The sequence below is a fragment of the Lipotes vexillifer genome, unplaced genomic scaffold (assembly GCF_000442215.2).
Source record: "Lipotes vexillifer unplaced genomic scaffold, Lipotes_vexillifer_v1.1 scaffold987, whole genome shotgun sequence".
In the NCBI taxonomy this organism is placed as follows: domain Eukaryota; kingdom Metazoa; phylum Chordata; class Mammalia; order Artiodactyla; family Lipotidae; genus Lipotes; species Lipotes vexillifer.
The window spans coordinates 734072-751874 of NW_006787426.1; the positions used below are offsets into that span (position 1 = coordinate 734072).

The 17803-nt window shown below is 60.8% G+C and overlaps 1 protein-coding gene across 1 annotated transcript in view; it reads right to left on the minus strand.

Moving 5' to 3' along the window:
- Positions 1-7603: 7603 nt before the first annotated feature.
- TXNRD2 (thioredoxin reductase 2) overlaps positions 7604-17803 on the minus strand; it is a 34735-nt gene continuing 24535 nt past the window's right edge. The window contains exons 12-17 of the mRNA XM_007460026.1: positions 13251-13387; positions 10870-10965; positions 10541-10633; positions 9096-9167; positions 8917-9014; positions 7604-7727 (exon numbers count right to left, since the gene is read on the minus strand). Coding sequence (XP_007460088.1) covers positions 7604-7727; positions 8917-9014; positions 9096-9167; positions 10541-10633; positions 10870-10965; positions 13251-13387 — 620 coding nt within the window. The remainder of the gene's footprint in view (positions 7728-8916; positions 9015-9095; positions 9168-10540; positions 10634-10869; positions 10966-13250; positions 13388-17803) is intronic.

Genomic DNA, 17803 nt, shown 5'->3' on the forward strand with positions numbered 1-17803 from the left:
TATTCTTTTGATTGGAGAATTCTTATTTATTTGTCTTCAAGACCATTGACCCTTTCTTTTGCCATCTCCAAACTGTTCTTAAAATCCGTTTAAGTCCATCTAGTTACATTTTCATTTATTGTTATACTTTTCAGTTTTAGAATTTCTATTTGGTTCTCTTTGACCATTTCCGTTTCTCTGCTAAAATTCTCTGTGGTTGTTCATTAGGCCAATTTTTCCCTTGAGGACTTACATATATTTATAAAAGCTGTTTTAAAATTTAATTCCAGGGACTTCCCTGGAATCCGCCTGCCAATGCAGCGGACACAGGTTCGAGCCCTGGTCTGGGAAGATCCCGCATGCTGTGATGCAACCAAGCCCGTGTGCCACAGCTACTGAGCCTGCACTCTAGGGCCCGTGAGCCACAATCACTGAGCCCGCATGCCACAACTACTGAAGCCCACACGCCTAGAGCCCATGCTTCACAGCAAGAGGAGCCACCTCAATAAGAAGCCCGCACACTGCAACAAAGAGTAGCCCCTGCTCTGCAATTAGAGAAGACCCACGCGCAGCAACAAAGACCCAATGCAGCCAAAAATAAATAAATAAATAAATTTATTTTTTAAAAATTTAATTCCAACATCTGGATCATCTTGAGGCTGGTTTCTAGGAACTGCTTTCTCCTCCTGGCTAGGAATCACATTTCCACATTCCTCACACATCTTGTCATTTTTAGTTGCGTTTTGGACACTGATGGCATTTTGTAGAGCCTTTGGAGTCTGTTATCTTCTGAAGTGTGTTGGCCTTTTTTTCATCACGGCTTCCACTTTGAACTTTTGGAGGCATGTTTTTATTTTTGTGAGGGTGGATCTGTTGCAGTTTTGCCTTTAGTCCTACACAAACCCGTTAGTCTTGGAACCTAATTTTTTCTCCCAAGGTGTGGACTTGCTGTAGTTTCAGGGGAAAGCCCACAGTGCTTGCACAGCCCCTGTGACTTGGTGGGACTTGAGATCCAAACTCTCTGTCCCCCTGCAGTGGGTGATCACTGAAATCTCTGCTCTCTCCTCCTTGAGTCTCGCTCCCACACGAGCAGTTCAGTCATCAACCAAGGATCTGACGGGAGTTTACATGCAGGTTTTCAGGGATTTTCTCCCTCATTTCCAGATGCTCTGGCTGACCCCAGCTGTTCTCTGGCACCTCAAGCCAACAGGACTACAGCTTCCTGTTACCATTCTGGTCACTGGTGCCCTGCCCTAGGGAGGGCCCTCAGGGGAAAAGCATATACACGCGAATCTCACTCAGTACATTTCTTTTTCCAGTGGCTGGATTCCGTCTAGTTTTTTATTGCTTTTGGTTGATCTTCAGTGCCTTCAGACAGTATTTTTTCTGTTTTGTGTGGGGTTGATCACTTTTATTTGCGAAAAAGTTAGCTTTATACAAGCTGCTCAGACACCACCCAGACCAGCCCCTCTGCCCCCTGTACATCTGTCTCCAATAGCACCAATCCAGCTATGCCTGCCTGTATTAGTGGAACACTTGGAGCAGACCTGGCCTCCTGCTCCCCTGTATGGCCCTAGCACATGAGAGCTGGAGGAGGAAAGCTGCAGGAAGTTAGGTCAGCTCTGAGCTGCAGCCCTTTCCATGGACACACGGTGTGTGGAGCTCAGACCTTGCAAAGCAGGCTCCTCGGACCTGTCAGGATGGAAAACACAACGTAAAGGCTTCACGCCCAGGTTCATCAACAGCTGTACCTTGAGCACCTACTACACACACCAGGCACCATGCTGGGGACAGAGACACGAGGAAGGGAGGCTCCTTTAGGGCAAGAGAGAAACACCATTCCAGGAAGGCTTCCTGGAGGGAGAGCCTTGCACTGAATCATAACCAAGGAGGAGGGCTGGCCAGGCAGAAGGTGGAGGCACAGCCTGGCAAAGGCTTAAGGGCCAGGCGAGTGCCGTGGGGGAAGTGATCCCACTCTCTGCCTCCCCGCGGCAGGACCTGGTCCTCGCAGCCCTGTAGGGCAGGTGGGGAGGGCCTCCCGGTGCAGTTCCTCGCCCGGTGTGCCCAGGCATGCACCTCTGGGAGGAGGCAGGCGCCGGGCGGGCCTCTGACCTGCAGAGAACGGCTGATGTGAACAACACTCCACTTGTACAATGTCTCCCCTTTGAAAACCAGATACTCCCTGAGCTATGGAAACCCAACCGCTTGCTGAGCGTCAGGACGTTATTATTATAATCACCCGGCCCAGTTCCAGCCACCGGGGCAGGACAATGCGCCTTTGAGGCCGCAGAGGGCTCGCCTCCCATCCACCCTCTCCCACAGGCAGGGGCCTGGCTGCACCTTCATGCCCCACGGGGCACCTGGGGGTCCGGGCATCAGTCTTCTCACTTGTTAGGTGGGGGCCCAAAGAAGACACGTCCAGATGTTGCTTCGATTGCCTCCTGTTCTGTCCCACATCTTGACCCTGGTAGCTCAGGAGCCACTTACATCTGCTTTGGGGGAACTTATGGGTATGAAAATTCTTCAAAGATACTAAGACCATCAGGGGCCATTAGCCATTCTTGCCATCATGGGCTGCATGCCTCGATAACATAATTATGAAAAGGGGGCCTGTGGGGGGCCGTGTCCAGTGCCTGGAGCCCTGGCTGGGTCAGTGGCTGGCGGCCAGGCAGGGAGCTGGGCCCTGCAGGCTCCTGACCCCCAGCTGCTACGTAACAAGGCCACAGTGCCTGTTGCTCATGGTTCCACTTTATTCCCAAGCTTTTGGTGTTACTTGATCATCAGATTTATGCCATAAAGATCCCAAATTTATTAGGAAAACAAAACCCCAACAAACTTAATTTCATGGAACTACAGGCTGGATCACTGTCCCATGAAACCCTAGAGGCCAGAGTCTCAAGGCTTTAGCCAGGCCTGCCTCTCCTGTTTGCTTCTGCTGTCGCCACTGGGCAGCCCTGGGGCAAGGCTGGAGCAGGACCAGCCAGGCAGTGAGGGCTCGGTGGTTCCTGAGCTCACCTGCGTTCGTCAGGATTGGGTGTTCACCCTGCGGGTGCCCTGTCCCCAGTGGGGGTCAGCTCCAAACAACGGGCACGCAGAGGGAGGTGGTCTTCCTGCTGCCCACTTGGATGGTGCTGGTACGGCTGCTGGGACCCGGGCTTGGGTTTCAGGATTAGGGACACCCGAGCACCATAAGCCACGTTTGGCTGGGATTAGGCGGGCTCAGCTCTAAGATGCTCTGCTGGCCCTGGGAAGGCACAGGTGTTTGGCTGGGGCCCAGGACGTGCAGGGTTCCCAGAGCCCTCGGGGCAGGCCCAGAAACCCGAGAGATCTCCAGGAGCTGGGCCGCAGGGAGGGCCGGCCAATGGGGAGGAGTGGGCCTGGGGAGAGCAAACGGGGAGAGCGGGGGTCTGCCTCAGGGCAGACATCAGACCCAGGTCTGAAGGCCACAGCCCACCTGTCCTGAGGCCGAGCTCCTGCAGACCAAGAAGCAGCATCTATAAAACAGTCTTCTCCCTCCCAGTATTGCCCAAAAGATCCGGTGTGTCAGCAGGAGTGGGTCTCCTGCCGGACCCTGGCTACTCGGGGCGGACAACCCAGCTACTGTCCCCAGGCACCATGGCACCAGCCCAAGGGGGTGCCATCTGTGGCCATCGGGATCAGGCATCACTTCCACCAAAGATGCTTCCCGACAGGACTGGGCCAGCAGAGGGATGTGCTGTGGGACCTTGGCACTACAGCAGAGACAGGGCAGGGGACACTCGTGGGGCTGTTTGTGACGTGGCCACCTCGGGCCCAGGCACCCTGCTGGGCTTGTTCGCCCTGGGGGGTGGTGTGGGGGCATCTCCCAACCTGTTTCTGGCAGTGACTGGCCCACAGCGTCCCCCCACATGCACCCGGACTAGGACCCAAGGGTGGACCGAGCAGGACCGGTGGGCGCTGACCAGAAAGGAGGTGGGCAGTGGAGGTCAGGGCAGGCTTGGTCAAGCTGGGCAGGAAGAGGCCATGGCTCAGGTGAGGGCAACCAGGGGCCCTGGGCTCCCAGAGGGGCTCAGGGATGAGTGAGGGCAGCCTGGGGCTCTTGGTGGCCTGGCCCAGACCCGGCCAGCACGGAGGGGCCTCTCATGGTGGACTCGTAAGAACCAGATACTTCCGTGAGTGATGTTGAGTGCGGGGCACTGAGGCCTCACTGTGGGGGGTGCCCTGACTGGGGTGGGCCGGGCGCCCAGAGCCTGAACAGGGTCCACAGGGCTCAGTCATTCAGCCTGGTGGCCCTGGGCCTCTGGACAAGCGCACTGCCCAGCCTACTCATGGCGTCCCTCTTGCAGGGCCCTGGGCCACCTGCACCGCGGCAGCTCCTGGAAGCTCAGCATCAGGCAGTGAGCGGTGGGTGAGGGTCTTGGGCCCAGCACTGGGGCCTGCTTCAGGCCAGGACACCAGCCACGTCTCTGAGCTGTTGCCTGGCTTGTGGCCACAGGACAGATGCCCCGACCTATGGGCACCACCTGACAATGGCTGTTTCTCACAGGGCAACTCTGCCTGGAGGACCCCTGGCTGGACCTGGCGGTCACCTACTCAGCCAGGCCTGCCGCCGCGTGAAACTATGGCTGAGGCATGTGTAGGGTGGGTGTTCCCTGCTACCCACCCAGCAACACTGGGGGTCACCACATGGCTGTGGGATGCTGGGGGGCACCCACGGCCTGCGGAGGGTGTGTAGCCCTCAGCCCAGCCCTTGAGGACTGGTCACCCTCCCCTGTGTATCTGCCTCCCTGGGGGCCCAGGACCTCGGGGACAGCACCTCAGGGGGCAGGGGGAGGACTGGGGTGGCGGCAGAGGGCTTCCCAACGGAGGGAGAGGCAGGGGAGGGGTGGGCTGGCCCCAGCGGCAGCTCCCCCACGTCACTGCACAACTCGCAGCCACAGATGAGTGCAGGACATCGCGGGGTCATTGTAGGTTACACAGAACAATCCGAGGAATTAAAGTCATATTTTCATTGCACCACAAAAACATGCCAAGGTGCAGGAGGCGGCCCTGCGCCCGGGGGGAGAGCACCTGGCCCCTCCCTACGCTCCCTGGGAGGAGGGATTGGAGCCGGGCTTTGCCCAGGGAGGGGTCTCAGGCCACGCAGTGAGCGACCCTGGAGCCAGGCAGGCCCGAGGGACACACAAGCAGGACAGAATGCCCTGTGCCCAGCTCCGGCCTGAGACCCAAGAGTACAGCGGGTGCCTCCCCAAGTGCAGGGCGGGGTACTGGGGGTCAGCGAGGGAAGCCTGGGTCTGCACACACCACCCAACTGGAGCCCCCAGGGCAGGGGGATGGGGGACATGGCCGGGCCCTTTGTGGCTCCTGATGTTTGAGAACGGGGCCAGGCCCCTACCTGAGACGGGGAGGGGGTAAGCCCCGCGTGGGGGAGGGGCCTCCACACTGGCGGTGCCCCAGGGCTGTCCCGAGCACCGTGGGGGCTTTGTTCTTCCTTCGGTGGCCACACAGGCTGCGTGAACTGGCCAGAGAGAGGATGTCGCAGGCTCAGCTGGATCGAGGCTGCCCTGGGAAAGGGGCTGCAGGGGCATGGACGTGGGGCGGCCGCCTGGCAGGTACGTGGGGCTCCCAGCCCGACTGCATCACCTGGCATCACAGTAAGCCGCGAGGCCACATCAGGTCCCTCTTTGGTCCCATGCGGCCATCCCAGTGCCCAGGGCCCCCCTTCCATCCGGGTCAGCTGACCCCACAAAGCCCGCCCCCTGCCTCCAAGGCTGGGAGGCCATGCCCAGCGCAGAGGGAACCTCCTCACGGGGCCACCAGCCGGGCGTTAAACGGGACACGGCTGATCGCGCTGCATTTGTCAAGAGGCCTGGCCCCTCCCGGCACTTGGCGTCTCAATGGGGTGTCTGAGGGCCACTGCACACGCTTCACGCGAGCGGCGTCTGAGTTCCCGCAGGCCCATTAAGGCGCAAAGACATTCCTTTGTTCGCTGACAAGCAGGGTCCCACCCAGGGCTCCCGGGCGGCAGACTAAGTGATGTTTTCTTAAGGAAGACACGAGATTAACCGCCGCTAAAGCCCCAGTACAATACCGGGCCCTGCCCGTCGCTGTCAGCGCCATCTCTCCGCGGTGACTGACAGGTGCCGGGGGCCTCCCTCCCCGTCAGCCTCCATGTGCGGGATTAGTCTGAGCCCAGCCGACAAGCTGGATGGGGCCCCAGGAAAGCGGAACATTCGGGGGACAGGGCCTCAGCACCATCCCACTCCTGTCACCGGCCATGACACTGGCAGGCGGCTCTGGAACACAGCCTGCATTCCCAGGAGGCTCTGCTCCAGGAGGAAAGGCGGGGTCCTCCGGGGCGGGGTGATGGGGACCCCCCGCACGCTGACCCCAGCACAGCATGACTCGGAAGGGATTCCCCGTGGTGATGGATGGGCGGCCACCCCGGGCGCGTCGGGGACATCATGGGCAGGGCACGCTTCCGGAAAACACCCTCTTTATTTGTGCCCTGGAAACACCAGTGAACTCAGACGTGGGCAGCCCACGGGGGGTTTCTGAGCAAGTCGTCATCATCTGGCATGGGCAGGGGTGCAAGATGCAGGCCTGGGCCATCCCTGCAGGGTGCTCGGCGGTTGGTCCAGATGCACTGGGCAGGGGCGAGGCTCACCCGGGCTCGGCCTCCAGCATCCTGCCTGCCGAGGATGGGGGTCAGCATGGGGTGGCCCCGCGTCCCCACACCCGCCCGCACACAGGGACTCTTGGGGGACAGAGGAGAAACCAGCCAAGGGGTAGCCCTGCCCCACCAGGTCGTGCATAACTGTTAGAAACACCCTGAAATGATAAAGCTCATCAGAGGCAGCCCTGTCCAGGAGCTGTGGAGGAGCCGATGCCCTGGGTGCCCCAGGAGAGGCTCTGGGCCTGGCCCACTGCCCACTGATCCTCTGCCGTGGCTTGGCCCCTCACGCCCACCTGTGGGCATCCCGTGGGTGCTCACTGCTCTGTCCACAGTCCCCCGGGGCCCTTGGGACCCCAACCCAGGAGGGGCCGACGGCCAGGGGATGCCCCTCTCAGGCTGACAGGTTGAAAGGCCCCAACCACAGGCATCCCCTTGGCTGGGGTCAGGCAGGGACTTGTTTATTTCCTCCTAGATGAGTCTCAGGACAAACATCACACCCCGGGGCTTCTGGCAGCCCACTCAGCCTGGCTTTGCAAAGTCTAACAGAACCAGACTGCGGGCGGCTCTGAGCACGAGGCTGCGTCTCCACCTTCTGGGCAAGAGAGAAAAGAGCTGGGCTGTTCTGAGCGGGGCAGGTGGTAGGGAGGCCCACTGAGCATTCCACACCCTGAGCCCCCAACCCCCCCGCCCCCAGGACAGGCGCTATGGGGTGACCCCGGCCTCCAGACACCACCTGTACATGAGGAGCAGCAGCAACCCGGCTGGGGTCTGAAGTGCCGTGTGGGGGGTGGGGCCCTCTCGGCAGGTGCAGCTTCTCCTGCACCTGGAGAGCAGTTCACAGTGGCACCCTACTCCCCTTAAACACAGGACCTACCCTGCATGCGTACCTGGCTCTGAGCCTCCGCTGAGCCTGGCCGTGGGGGCAGAAGTCATGCTGAGCACCCTGGGTCTAGGGATGGCCACTTAGCCTCAGCAGCCGGTCACGGTGGGGTCCAGGCCCGAGCGCTTGGAGATGCGCAGCTTGGCCACCTCCTCAGCACAGGTTGGGTGGATGCCCACCGTCCGCATCACCTGCTGGTAGGAGGCCCCACACCTGCACGCCGGGGACAGGGCATTCGGGGGACAAGTCAGTGCAGGGAGGCGTGTTCGAGTCCCCCCCCCCCCCCCGACCATGATTCCCATGAGCTGGAGAGAGAGAAATGGACAGAGAGGGTGCCGTGGATGGGGTGGAGGTGTTGCTGAGAGGCACACATTTGTTTCTTGCTCTTCTTGGTTTGGGCTCCCTTCCTCAGCCTCCAGAGTCAGCCCCGCAGTGGGGTCCAGCGTTCCTCTGTCTCAACATCTGCTTCCTCCTTCAGTGCACCTTTGCAGAGCTTTCACCTGCATGCTCATGTGTGGTAGGCAGGTAGACAGGCGGCAGAGACGAAGAAACCGTGTGTTGGGGCATTTGAGTGGTTTGTCCCCAGGCTGCCTGTGGCTGGGGGCTGACCCCCGGGGCCCCCCCCCCCCCCTCAGGTGGCAGCACATGGGGGAGAGTGGGGAGGTCACGGTCTCCTCACCGTCCCCCAGCCCTGGCCCCCATCCTCTCTTCTCCAGCTGGCAGCCAGGAACACCTGCCAACACCTATGTTGGTCCCACCCCACCTCCCTTGGAGCAAACACCCCGAGCCTGCAGCAGCCAGGCAGCCCCACCTTGGGGCCCACCTCCCACCTGCCTGGCCTGGCCTCCTGCTGCCCCCAGCCCACCAGGCACAGGCCCACTCACCCTCCTCTCTGAGTTCAGCCCCCTCCCTCTGCTTCACCCCAGCCCTCCTGCCTCTGACAGCCCCTCACCAGCTGCCTGGCCTCTTCACACCCAGAAACCCACCCCCACCAGAGCTTCCACAGCATGGGCCCCGGGGCCCCGCCATGCACAGCCTGCAGCTGGGACCGGCCCCACAGGACATGTACCCCCCGGGAGGCCCTCCCAGCACACTTGATGCCGAGGCCCTGCTCCTGACAGACTGGGCACTCAGCCCCCAACCCTCATTCTGAGCAGAGAAGACCCACTGTGCCCCTCAGGCCTGGCTGGGGACATGAGCCTGTTCCCCCCGGTTGGCCCGGCCAGAGATGGACATGGCCACCTCTCAGGTGACCGACCGGACCCGTCCCATTGGGCAAACCCTCTCTGAAAACATGACCACGAGTGATCCTGATGTGGCAGACTTCCGACAGCGGTGCCGCTGACTTTCGGGGGACCCCAGCCTGAGTGTCACGTAACGGCCGACATTCCTGTGGACTTACTTGATCCCCAGAGCAAATCCTTGAGTAACTTCACCAGCATTGGGGCCAAGGAAGTGCAGGCCCAACACCAGCTGTGGGGGCTCCCGCAGACACACCATCTGAAAGGCACACAGTCAGCAGGGGCGTGCGCGGCCGTGGGGGCTCTCTCTCATCCCGGCCAGGCCCACGGGGATGCTCACCTTTATGTAACACTGGGACGCATCCCGTTCAGGCACCACGAACTCCAGTGGTTTATAATATGCGTGATAAACCTGGGTGACAAGACACAGATTCCTGGGTCAGCGGCTGCAGCAAAATAAGCCCCAGGGGCATCTTACAGCTCAACAGGCTGTGGGCACAGTGGGGGTGGGGGGCGGAACTGCCCGCTCAGCCTGTAGGTTGTGGTTTGGGGCAAGGACAAGGCTCGGCTGGCCTTGGAGGCACCCCTCTCCTCCCGGCACGGCAGCCTGTGGACAGACCCTCTCCCACAAGGCCCAAGAGCCCCAAGAACTACAGCAGTGGAACGGGTGCCAGACTGGCCACCCTCTGACTTGCCCCAGAGCCCGAGGCTCAGTGCAGGCACGGGCACCGCCCAGGAGCACAGCCCAGGTGGACGCTGCAGAGAATGGACGGGGCGACTGCGGGCAGTGGAAGGGGGGCCCGGCCACCCGTCTGGCCTCCCTCGGGCACCTCGGTGCTTGCCGCCCTCACTCGAGCCAGGAGGTGGGGCGGGCACGGCCCCCACCGGAGCTGCTGGACAAAGGCTTTCAGCGCCTGAGATGGGCCAATAGCGCATTCGGGGCTGCAGCCGAGTAAAAAATGAGCAGAGCCCTCACATGTGCTGCACAGCCATTATTAATTAATGCAGCTTCAGAGAATATTGTTCTAACGAAGACAGAATTGAAAAGAAAACAAACAAAGGGCATTTGGCCATTCAACATTGTGAAACATAAAACAACATCACGGAATGCCATGGACACATGTCCCAGGGCACTTGTGATGAATCGAACAAAAATAGCAAATAAAGTGCCGTTGATGGAGGGAATCGGGGCGCAGGGATGCAGGGCAGGCACTGGAGCCCGGGGCGCTCATTCCCAAAGGGCCCCCGGCCGCTCTGGTGGCCACGTGGGTCCGGTTTCTCCCAGCCCGCCTGCAAGCTGCCACAGCACCCACAGCCCACCAGGCTACCTGGGGCACACGCTGTGGCCAAAGCAGACCTCAGAGAAACCCCTGTCTGATGACAAACCCCTCCCTCCGGCGTGGGTGCCTGGGTCTGGGCTGTCAGAGGCCCACGAGGACCAGACTCGTGGAGGAGGCACAGGGCCAGGCGGGGGCAGAAGGGCAGGGGTGGAGGCAAGCAGAGGTCGGAGGGCAGGAGGAGCCTTTCAGGTCAAGGCAGACATGCACCCCCGAGGTGGGCCGCAGCCCAAAGGCCCCGTCATTCCCAGGGCTGCCCGCCAGCACCGCCAGCCCATCACAGCCATCGTTCCAGGACCCACGCCCCGCCCTGCTAAGCTGCAGGCCCCAGGAAGCAGGATGCCAACACTCCCGCTTGCCGCGGGCCTCTGTGGGGGGCGGCCATGATGGGGTGGAGGGCCACACAGGCCTGTGTCCTGGCAGCCCCCTCCCTGGGGCCCTGACTCACCTCCACACGCTCCTCTCCATGGCGAGCCACGGCCTCCTCCTCTGACAGCCCCACACAGCCATACTCTAGCGGTGTGAAGACCGTCGTGGGGACCTGGAGGGTGGGCCGGGATTAGGCACCAGAGTGAAGACCCCACTGGGATACACCGAGAGCGGTAGTTGCAGGCTAGTCCCTGGACGGGCAACCCCCTCTCTTGTTCCCGGGCTGCACCTCACACACAGGCGCACATGCACACGCACATGCTCGCATGCACAGACACACGTGCACCCCCAGAACGAGCTGCAGCTCCCGCAGGCTGGAAGTGGCGTCTGAAGAGGAGGGGCACTCACGTTGTCATAGTCCATCAGGTCTGAGGACCGACTGCAGAGCCGCTGGGCTAAGAGCCTCCCGGCCATGATAGCCGTGGGCGTCAGCTCTGGCCGTCCCTGGGAGGTGAGAGCACAGGGTTACTTCAGCTTGACCCTCAGTGGGGGTACCGCCTTCCCAGTGGGGCGTCTCCCCCAGACGCATTTTGCCTCTACTTGTTCCCACATGCTCCCCTCTGTCCTGCTCGGGGCGGGGGGCGGGGGGGGGCGGAGACACCTGCGGTCACGGCCCCTTCCCTGGAAAAGGGGGTGAGCCGCTAACAAGCCTGGCCACACCGGCCACACCGCCCGTACCCACTTGTGACTTCTCTCAGGACCCCTTCTTCACGTCAGTGCCTTTGCAGAGCTGCTCCCACAACAAAGCTCAAAAGGGACTCAGCCACCATTTACCCATTCGCAATAACGGATTCGGGCTAAGACGGGCCCTGGGAGCAGCAGTGGGCTCCGACACGCAGCTTGTCTGGCACGTCAAGCCCATTACCGAGCCCAGATCGGACGCCGTTTCATGGAAGCCTCTGCCCCAGGGTGTGTCCTGCCGGGGAGCAGGGGGTGGCACAGCCCCCGTGTCCCCACACGCATCGGCCTGGGGCTGGCTGCCAATCACCCCTGCAGCAGCAGGAAATGCAGATGTTGTTTGACATTCCAGAAATGAATGGAGATCGGCAGCGATAAAGCCGTGTAGGCAGCCCGTGCATTCCACCGGCCTGACTAACGGGGACACAGCCCACACGGCACACGAGGTCTCCCTGAACCACGGCCTCCCCTCGCCAGACCCCTGGGGGTTAACGCTTCTTGCTTCTCAGAGTGACCTTTCTGAGGGAGCAGGCTGAGTGTTTTAAGACACAGCACTGCCCAGCTAAGCGGCCAGGTCCCCAGGGCAGTGAGCAAGCGTGAAGCCTCGTCCACACCAATGGGTCAACTAGGTGGCCAGATGACCCAGCGGGGGAAGCGGCTGGAGCTCTGACGCACCCAGCAGGTTGTCCCCATGGTTGCGACACAGGGGGCTGTTTCCCACACAGCATCTCATGAGCCTGGGTTCATGGGGGGCTCGAGGCTCAAGCGGCAGCCAACTGGCTCCCATCTGAGCACTGGCCACGGCGGGGGCGGCCCCTCCGGTACAATGGGGACACCAGGGCCAGGCTGTAGTGCAGGACAGACTGTCTCCAGATGAGCAGGCTGGCCCTTCGGGAACAAAGGGAGGCCCAGCAGTGCATGGCCTCCCCACCCACCCACCATCTCCACGTGTGTGCCAGGCTCTCTGGAAGCCCCCCACCTATCACAAGCTGCAGCAGAGGCTGGGGAGGCTGAGGGAGGGGCGGTCCCACAGCATCGATGACGACTGCCACCTTTCTGACCCCCACACTGAGCATCTCCTGACACCTGAAATAGCTCATTTGCTTGTCATCTGTGACTGTGACAGAACATCACCTCCACAAGGGCTGGGACTTCTGTCTGTTCCTGCAGTGACCCCAGAACCCAGAAAAGTGCCTGGTGCTCAATGTGTGAAGAATAAACATAAACTAACACCATGGTGGGTTTCACAGCATCCCCAAACTCATGTCTCCCCAGAACCTCAGACTGTGCCCTCCTGGGAAGTTGGGGTCTTTGCAGGGATAATTAAAGTGAGGATTGACATGAGGTCAGCCTGGATTCAGGTGGCCCTAAATCCAGGGACAGGCAGGCCCCGGAGGAGATGCTTGTGAAGATACCAGGGCCTCAGAAGCTGGACCTGGCGAGGAGGGTCCTCCCCAGAGGAGGGAGCGCAGCCCTGATGCCTTGACCTCGGGTTTTGGGCCTCCAGAACAGGAGGGAACAAATTCTGCTGTTCTGACCACCCAGTTCGTGGCGCTTTGTGGCGGCACCATGGAGAGGCCTGCTAGGTCTGGGGGCCCAGCCTATGATTGGGACCCTGCCCTGGCTGCTCTCCTCAGGACGCGATGCACATGTGCAGGATAGGCCGACTGATCCTGAGGCGCTGGGGCTCATAGCTGAGCAGCCCCCGGTGTTGCTGGGCCCGTAAGGGGGGCCACTGAGCGATGCCTCCCAAGCCAGGCTCATGGGGGTGCGGACCACCCAAGATCAGAGGTAAACCGAGGCCAGGAGGTCGAGGCCGCTCCATGGTGTGCAAACAGACACCATCCCTCAGAGCTGACCCGTGAGGAGCTTCACGGCAGGATCTGTGGACGGTGCCCCCTTGTCCGCCCACCCGTCCACAGAGAGGACGAGCATGGAGGCGGGGGTGATGCCAAGTCCTCCTGGGGCTCAGTGCAGAGCCCGTGTGAGCCACAAGGCGGGGGTACAGGGTCGGGGGACGGGGTGGGGGGAGGCAGCGGCGCAGGCCGTACCTCCGCCACATCTCCGATGGCATAGATGTGGGGGACGGAGGTGGCTTCCTGGGCGTCAACCAGGATCTTCTGAGTGTTGGGGTTGGTACGCACACCAGCCTTCTCCAAATTCAGACCTCTGGTTTCTGGAACTCGGCCTGAAGGACACAAAGAGCAAGGCTGGGAGGTTTTCGTTAGTGGTTCTGACCAAGATTCCTTGTTTTATTTAAAACCCTTCTCAGAATGTCCACTTAGAATTGGTAAGACATCAAGCACCAACAGCGCCAAGGGCCTCAAACACGCGCTCACACATGTATGTACGTACACACACACGTGTGTATACAGGTGCACACACAAACACCTGCACAGAGACTCAATGAAAGGACGGAGCAGGAATGGGGAGGAAATGGGGTGGATGGAGAGTCAGCAACAAGACCCTCCTAAACACATCCTATGATACAATTTTGTTTCTTTAAATCGTATACACAGTTTATACGTATACATATTCAAAAAGTAAAATTAAATGTGGAAAAAAATCCCTATAACCTGTAAACAACCTAAAACAAAGGGGCCTATTGTAACAGAACATGTGGAAAGACAACTTGGGAGACCCTGCGAACCCACATTGGAACTGTACCTCCAAGGGTCACGTCCCCACAAGTGAAGATACTAACAGGTCCTACATGTCACTCAAAGAGGATGGTTCAAACTCCGTGACGTCAACTTTGAATTGGAAATTCATGATTTTTTAAAAGTACAAGGCTCCTGGCTCTGACCACAGAAACGGTGCAGAAGCAGCAGCAACCAAGGGCGATGTGCCCCCAGCCCCAGACTGTGAACCCTAAGCCCCTCCCCGCGGAAGGGGCCAGACTCCGAGAGGCCAGGTACCCCAGGCCACATGGTGGAGTGATGGACAGGAAGGATCAGCATGGCCGCAGGCTCAGCCCGACAGGACCTTGCAGCCTCTGAAGGCATCAGCCCAGGACCCAGGCCTCACAGACTCTGGGGCCCCATCCCCTGTGTGCATTTCCCGGCAGGGGTGTCTCAGGGTCCTCACATGGCCCCCCCAGGCTAGCCTCCGCCCCCACCAAGACACCCCTCTGGCAGCTTGTGCAAGGCAGGACAGTGCTCCACGTGGGTTTACCTCTCTCTGCCACCAGGCTGTGGCCTCGTGTCCCCACATCTGGCAGCGGCCATTCCCCCAGCACCCGTGGCGCGCGAGCTGACCCAAAGGAGGCAGACAGTGCGCACAACCTCACCCCCCCACTCCCCGGGCAGCCCCAACTCCGAGACCTCCAGGGCCTGCACTGCACACCCACCCATCCCTACAGGCAGTCAGCGCACGAACCCTGCTCTTGGGGGAGAGGCCAGGAGGGGAAGTGCCAGGCACTGCCGGCTCCGTGTGCTCACAGCCTGGGCCCCGTCACAGCTGAGCTGCCTCACCACCCTTTCTCTCCCAGTTCAGACGATGTGGCCTCGTCCAGCCAGGGAGGCAAGGGCCACTCTTCCTGCCCGACCCCAGGGGGGAAGCGGGTGGCCCCCATCACCGTGGCTGGGGGATCCCGATGGCAGGATGCATGGCTTCAAAGGCACAGTTCCCACAGCTTCCATGGCTCAGGCCCCAGAGGTCGGGTGGTGGCTGGTGGAGCCCGGGGAGGGGAGCCTTAAGCCTCCAGCTGCTCTCCTGGCGGGAAGTCAAAACACAGGCTCAGCTAAGCCTGCTTCTTGAGCGGATGGCTCCGGCCTCTGCATTCGGCTCGGCCCTAGGAATCGGGGGATGAGGGCTGGCGCCCTTCGCCGTCAGATTGGACACGGGTAGTGCAAGGCCAGGAGGGCCCCACCTTCTGAAGGCACCAGTACTGGCCCTATGGTCCTGATGGAGACCCATGAGTGCAGAGTGGGACCTGTCGCCTGCCCAGCATCCTGCCAAGGTGCCTGGGGACCCAATGGGCACCTGGGAGGGGAATGGACTGTGCTCCCAGAGAGGAGGGAGCTGGCCCCACAGGCAGGACTGGAGGGCATGGGCTTAGTGGGCGACAGTCCCTTATGCAGGGGCTCATAGCTCAGTCTTCAGGTTCCTCCCCAGGCCCCCGGGCACTGCGCCTCCCGGTGACACTCTGGGCTCGGGCTGGAGAGTCCGAGGGCAAAGCCGGCAGCACTTGGACCAGCTGCTCTGACGCCGGCCATGCTGTCCCGGGCTCTCCCTTGCACCCCTGCCTGGCTGGTCACAGGAGGTCAAGAGTGCTTCCTCCTGTGCCTGTGGTAACCATGGTAACTACACACCTTGCAGTTGCCAGCAAACCATATCCCAGATCCCAAAGGAAATAAAGATAAATTTGAAAGTAGTCACAGGAGACGGTAACATATGCTGGAGTTAGGTGGCCTCTGCAGTCCATTTTGAAGCCAGGATTTTTTAGGACGTTCTGCGTACGTGAACTTGGAAAGTATGTGGGATGTGTGAGCCAGGCCACTGGTAAAAAGAATAAATGGATGGTTGATGGGGGGTGGGCAGTACAGTGAAGAACAGGCCGTATGCAGCAGGCACTCCACTGACGCTTCCAGAGTGAAGAATGAAGAAAGGGAGGGGCTGGAGCAGGCGAAGCCCCAGGGGCAGCCGCGGGCACCTCAGGGCTTGGAAGCTGGGCCTTGCAGGTGAGGCCTGGGGTGGGCAAGCCCTCGACAGGGGTCACACAGGGAGGGACAGGCCCACGCCCTCTGCCGCGCTGCCCCCTCATGCTCAGAGCAGGGGGTCACGCCCTCCCTTTCAGCTCAGGCCCAGAGCCCCAGAGGAAGATGGAGAACGGGTGTGGGGTCCGGGGGGCTACCCAGTGGCTGGTCGCTCGGGCGCCAGCTCAGGCCCAGGCTGGGCTTACATGGCAACGGTCACGTCGTCCTCCGACTGCCTCCCTCGCACCTTGTGTGCAAGTAGTGCTCCTCCCACGATTGGTGGAAGCCCGTCCCGGTCACCCTGCATGTCACGGTCACACACTGCCCTGTCCGGCACGCGGGCTGCCTGCTCCTCGCCCTGCACGGGGTTGGTGGGCCCCCAGGATGAGGATGGCATCCTCAGGGGGGCTTTGGGGCGCAGGCAGGGATGCCCCCTCCTCAGTGGCAGTGGGCTCTGCTCATTTGCCGGGCGGTGGAGGGGGGGACTGTGAGGATTGAATTTGCGCTTCTTTGACTACTAGTAAAATTCGGTGTTTTTTTGGCCACATGTTAAATTAGCTGTATCTCCTCTTGAGAATGTCCGATACTGCCCTTTTCATTCATTTATACGCATCCTCGTGATTCTCTTCTCTTGTAAGAGTTTCTTCCTTAAAACCCGCGTGACTCGCTGCCGCGCTTACTACAAATGACGAGAGCACTAGAACTCCACATACGAGCAGACACTCGGCTTCCTCCTTGGAGGCGGTGTCCACACACCCTGCCCTTGGAGCTGCCCCTCGCCTGCTGGCCGGAGTCCCTCGGGGGGACTGTGTGAGCTCCGGTGCCTCGAAGCTGGGATGGCCCTCCCTCCCAGCGCCGACTGCCCAGGACACCCAGGGCAGCGTTGCGCCCGAGAGTGCTCGATGCGGCCGGGCCAGTCCAGCCTCCTCTGGTCACACTGGGAGAACCACCAGCTGGTCATGGCTACCTGCTCCTCAGCACATGGGGACGCAGACAACCAGATACACATCCTCTCATGTGCCCCTTGCCTCCCGTTACAGGAAGATGGGCATTCCCTCCAACTTCATGCCTCCTTGGAGCACATTTCCCGACGAGCAGGGGGATCGCGTAACGAGGGAAGATTTAAGTGCCGGCAGGAGTGTGAAAGGTGAGCACGGGCTGTGGTCAGACAGACCGCAGCGAGGGTGCACAGGCAGCCCAGGCAAAGTGCCGGGAGGCAGGGACCCACCCTGGGCGACCCTCCCAGGGGGCACAGCCAGGCCACTGTGGGGTCCCCACCTAAGAGAACAAAGCCACACAAGGGTCTCCCGCAGCCACAGCAAGACACGGTCCCAGGGAACAGGCCTGGTAGCCTTGGCCCGAAGCTGGCCGAACCAGGCTGCATCTGCGCTCAGACTACCAGCTCCTCCCCAACCTCCAAGAGGCGGCCCTGGACGGAGAAGGGGCCCCGGCTGCAGGCATCCTGGGCACCTCGGGCCCCCATCACTGTGTCCTCGGGCCCCAGGGCTTCAGTGTGGTCGTTGGGTGCCATTGGGAAGCTGGCCTCCAGTCCTGAGCCAGATCTCACGAGCCCCCTTTCCCCACGTTTGAGGCTCAAACGTGACACAGGTAAACGGCAATGGCTTTTGCTAAGACAAAGCCTGAAGAAAGGAGGCGGCTTCAGGCCCCCCCCGCCTTGTCTCGAGGCAGGCGCTCTGGGCCCCGTAACAGTGGCCACCTGGCTGGGCTCTTCCAACCTGGGCAGGGCTCCTGTGGCCCAGGGATGGACGTGCCAGAGCCTTCATCCTTTCCTGGAGGCTGGAGATGCTGAGGGGCCCGGGACCGTTTCAGCTCCTGGTTTTTCCGAGGCCATGGTGCTCCAGCCACTCTTTAAAATAAGAGGAAGCTACGTGGCAGCTGAGGGTTCT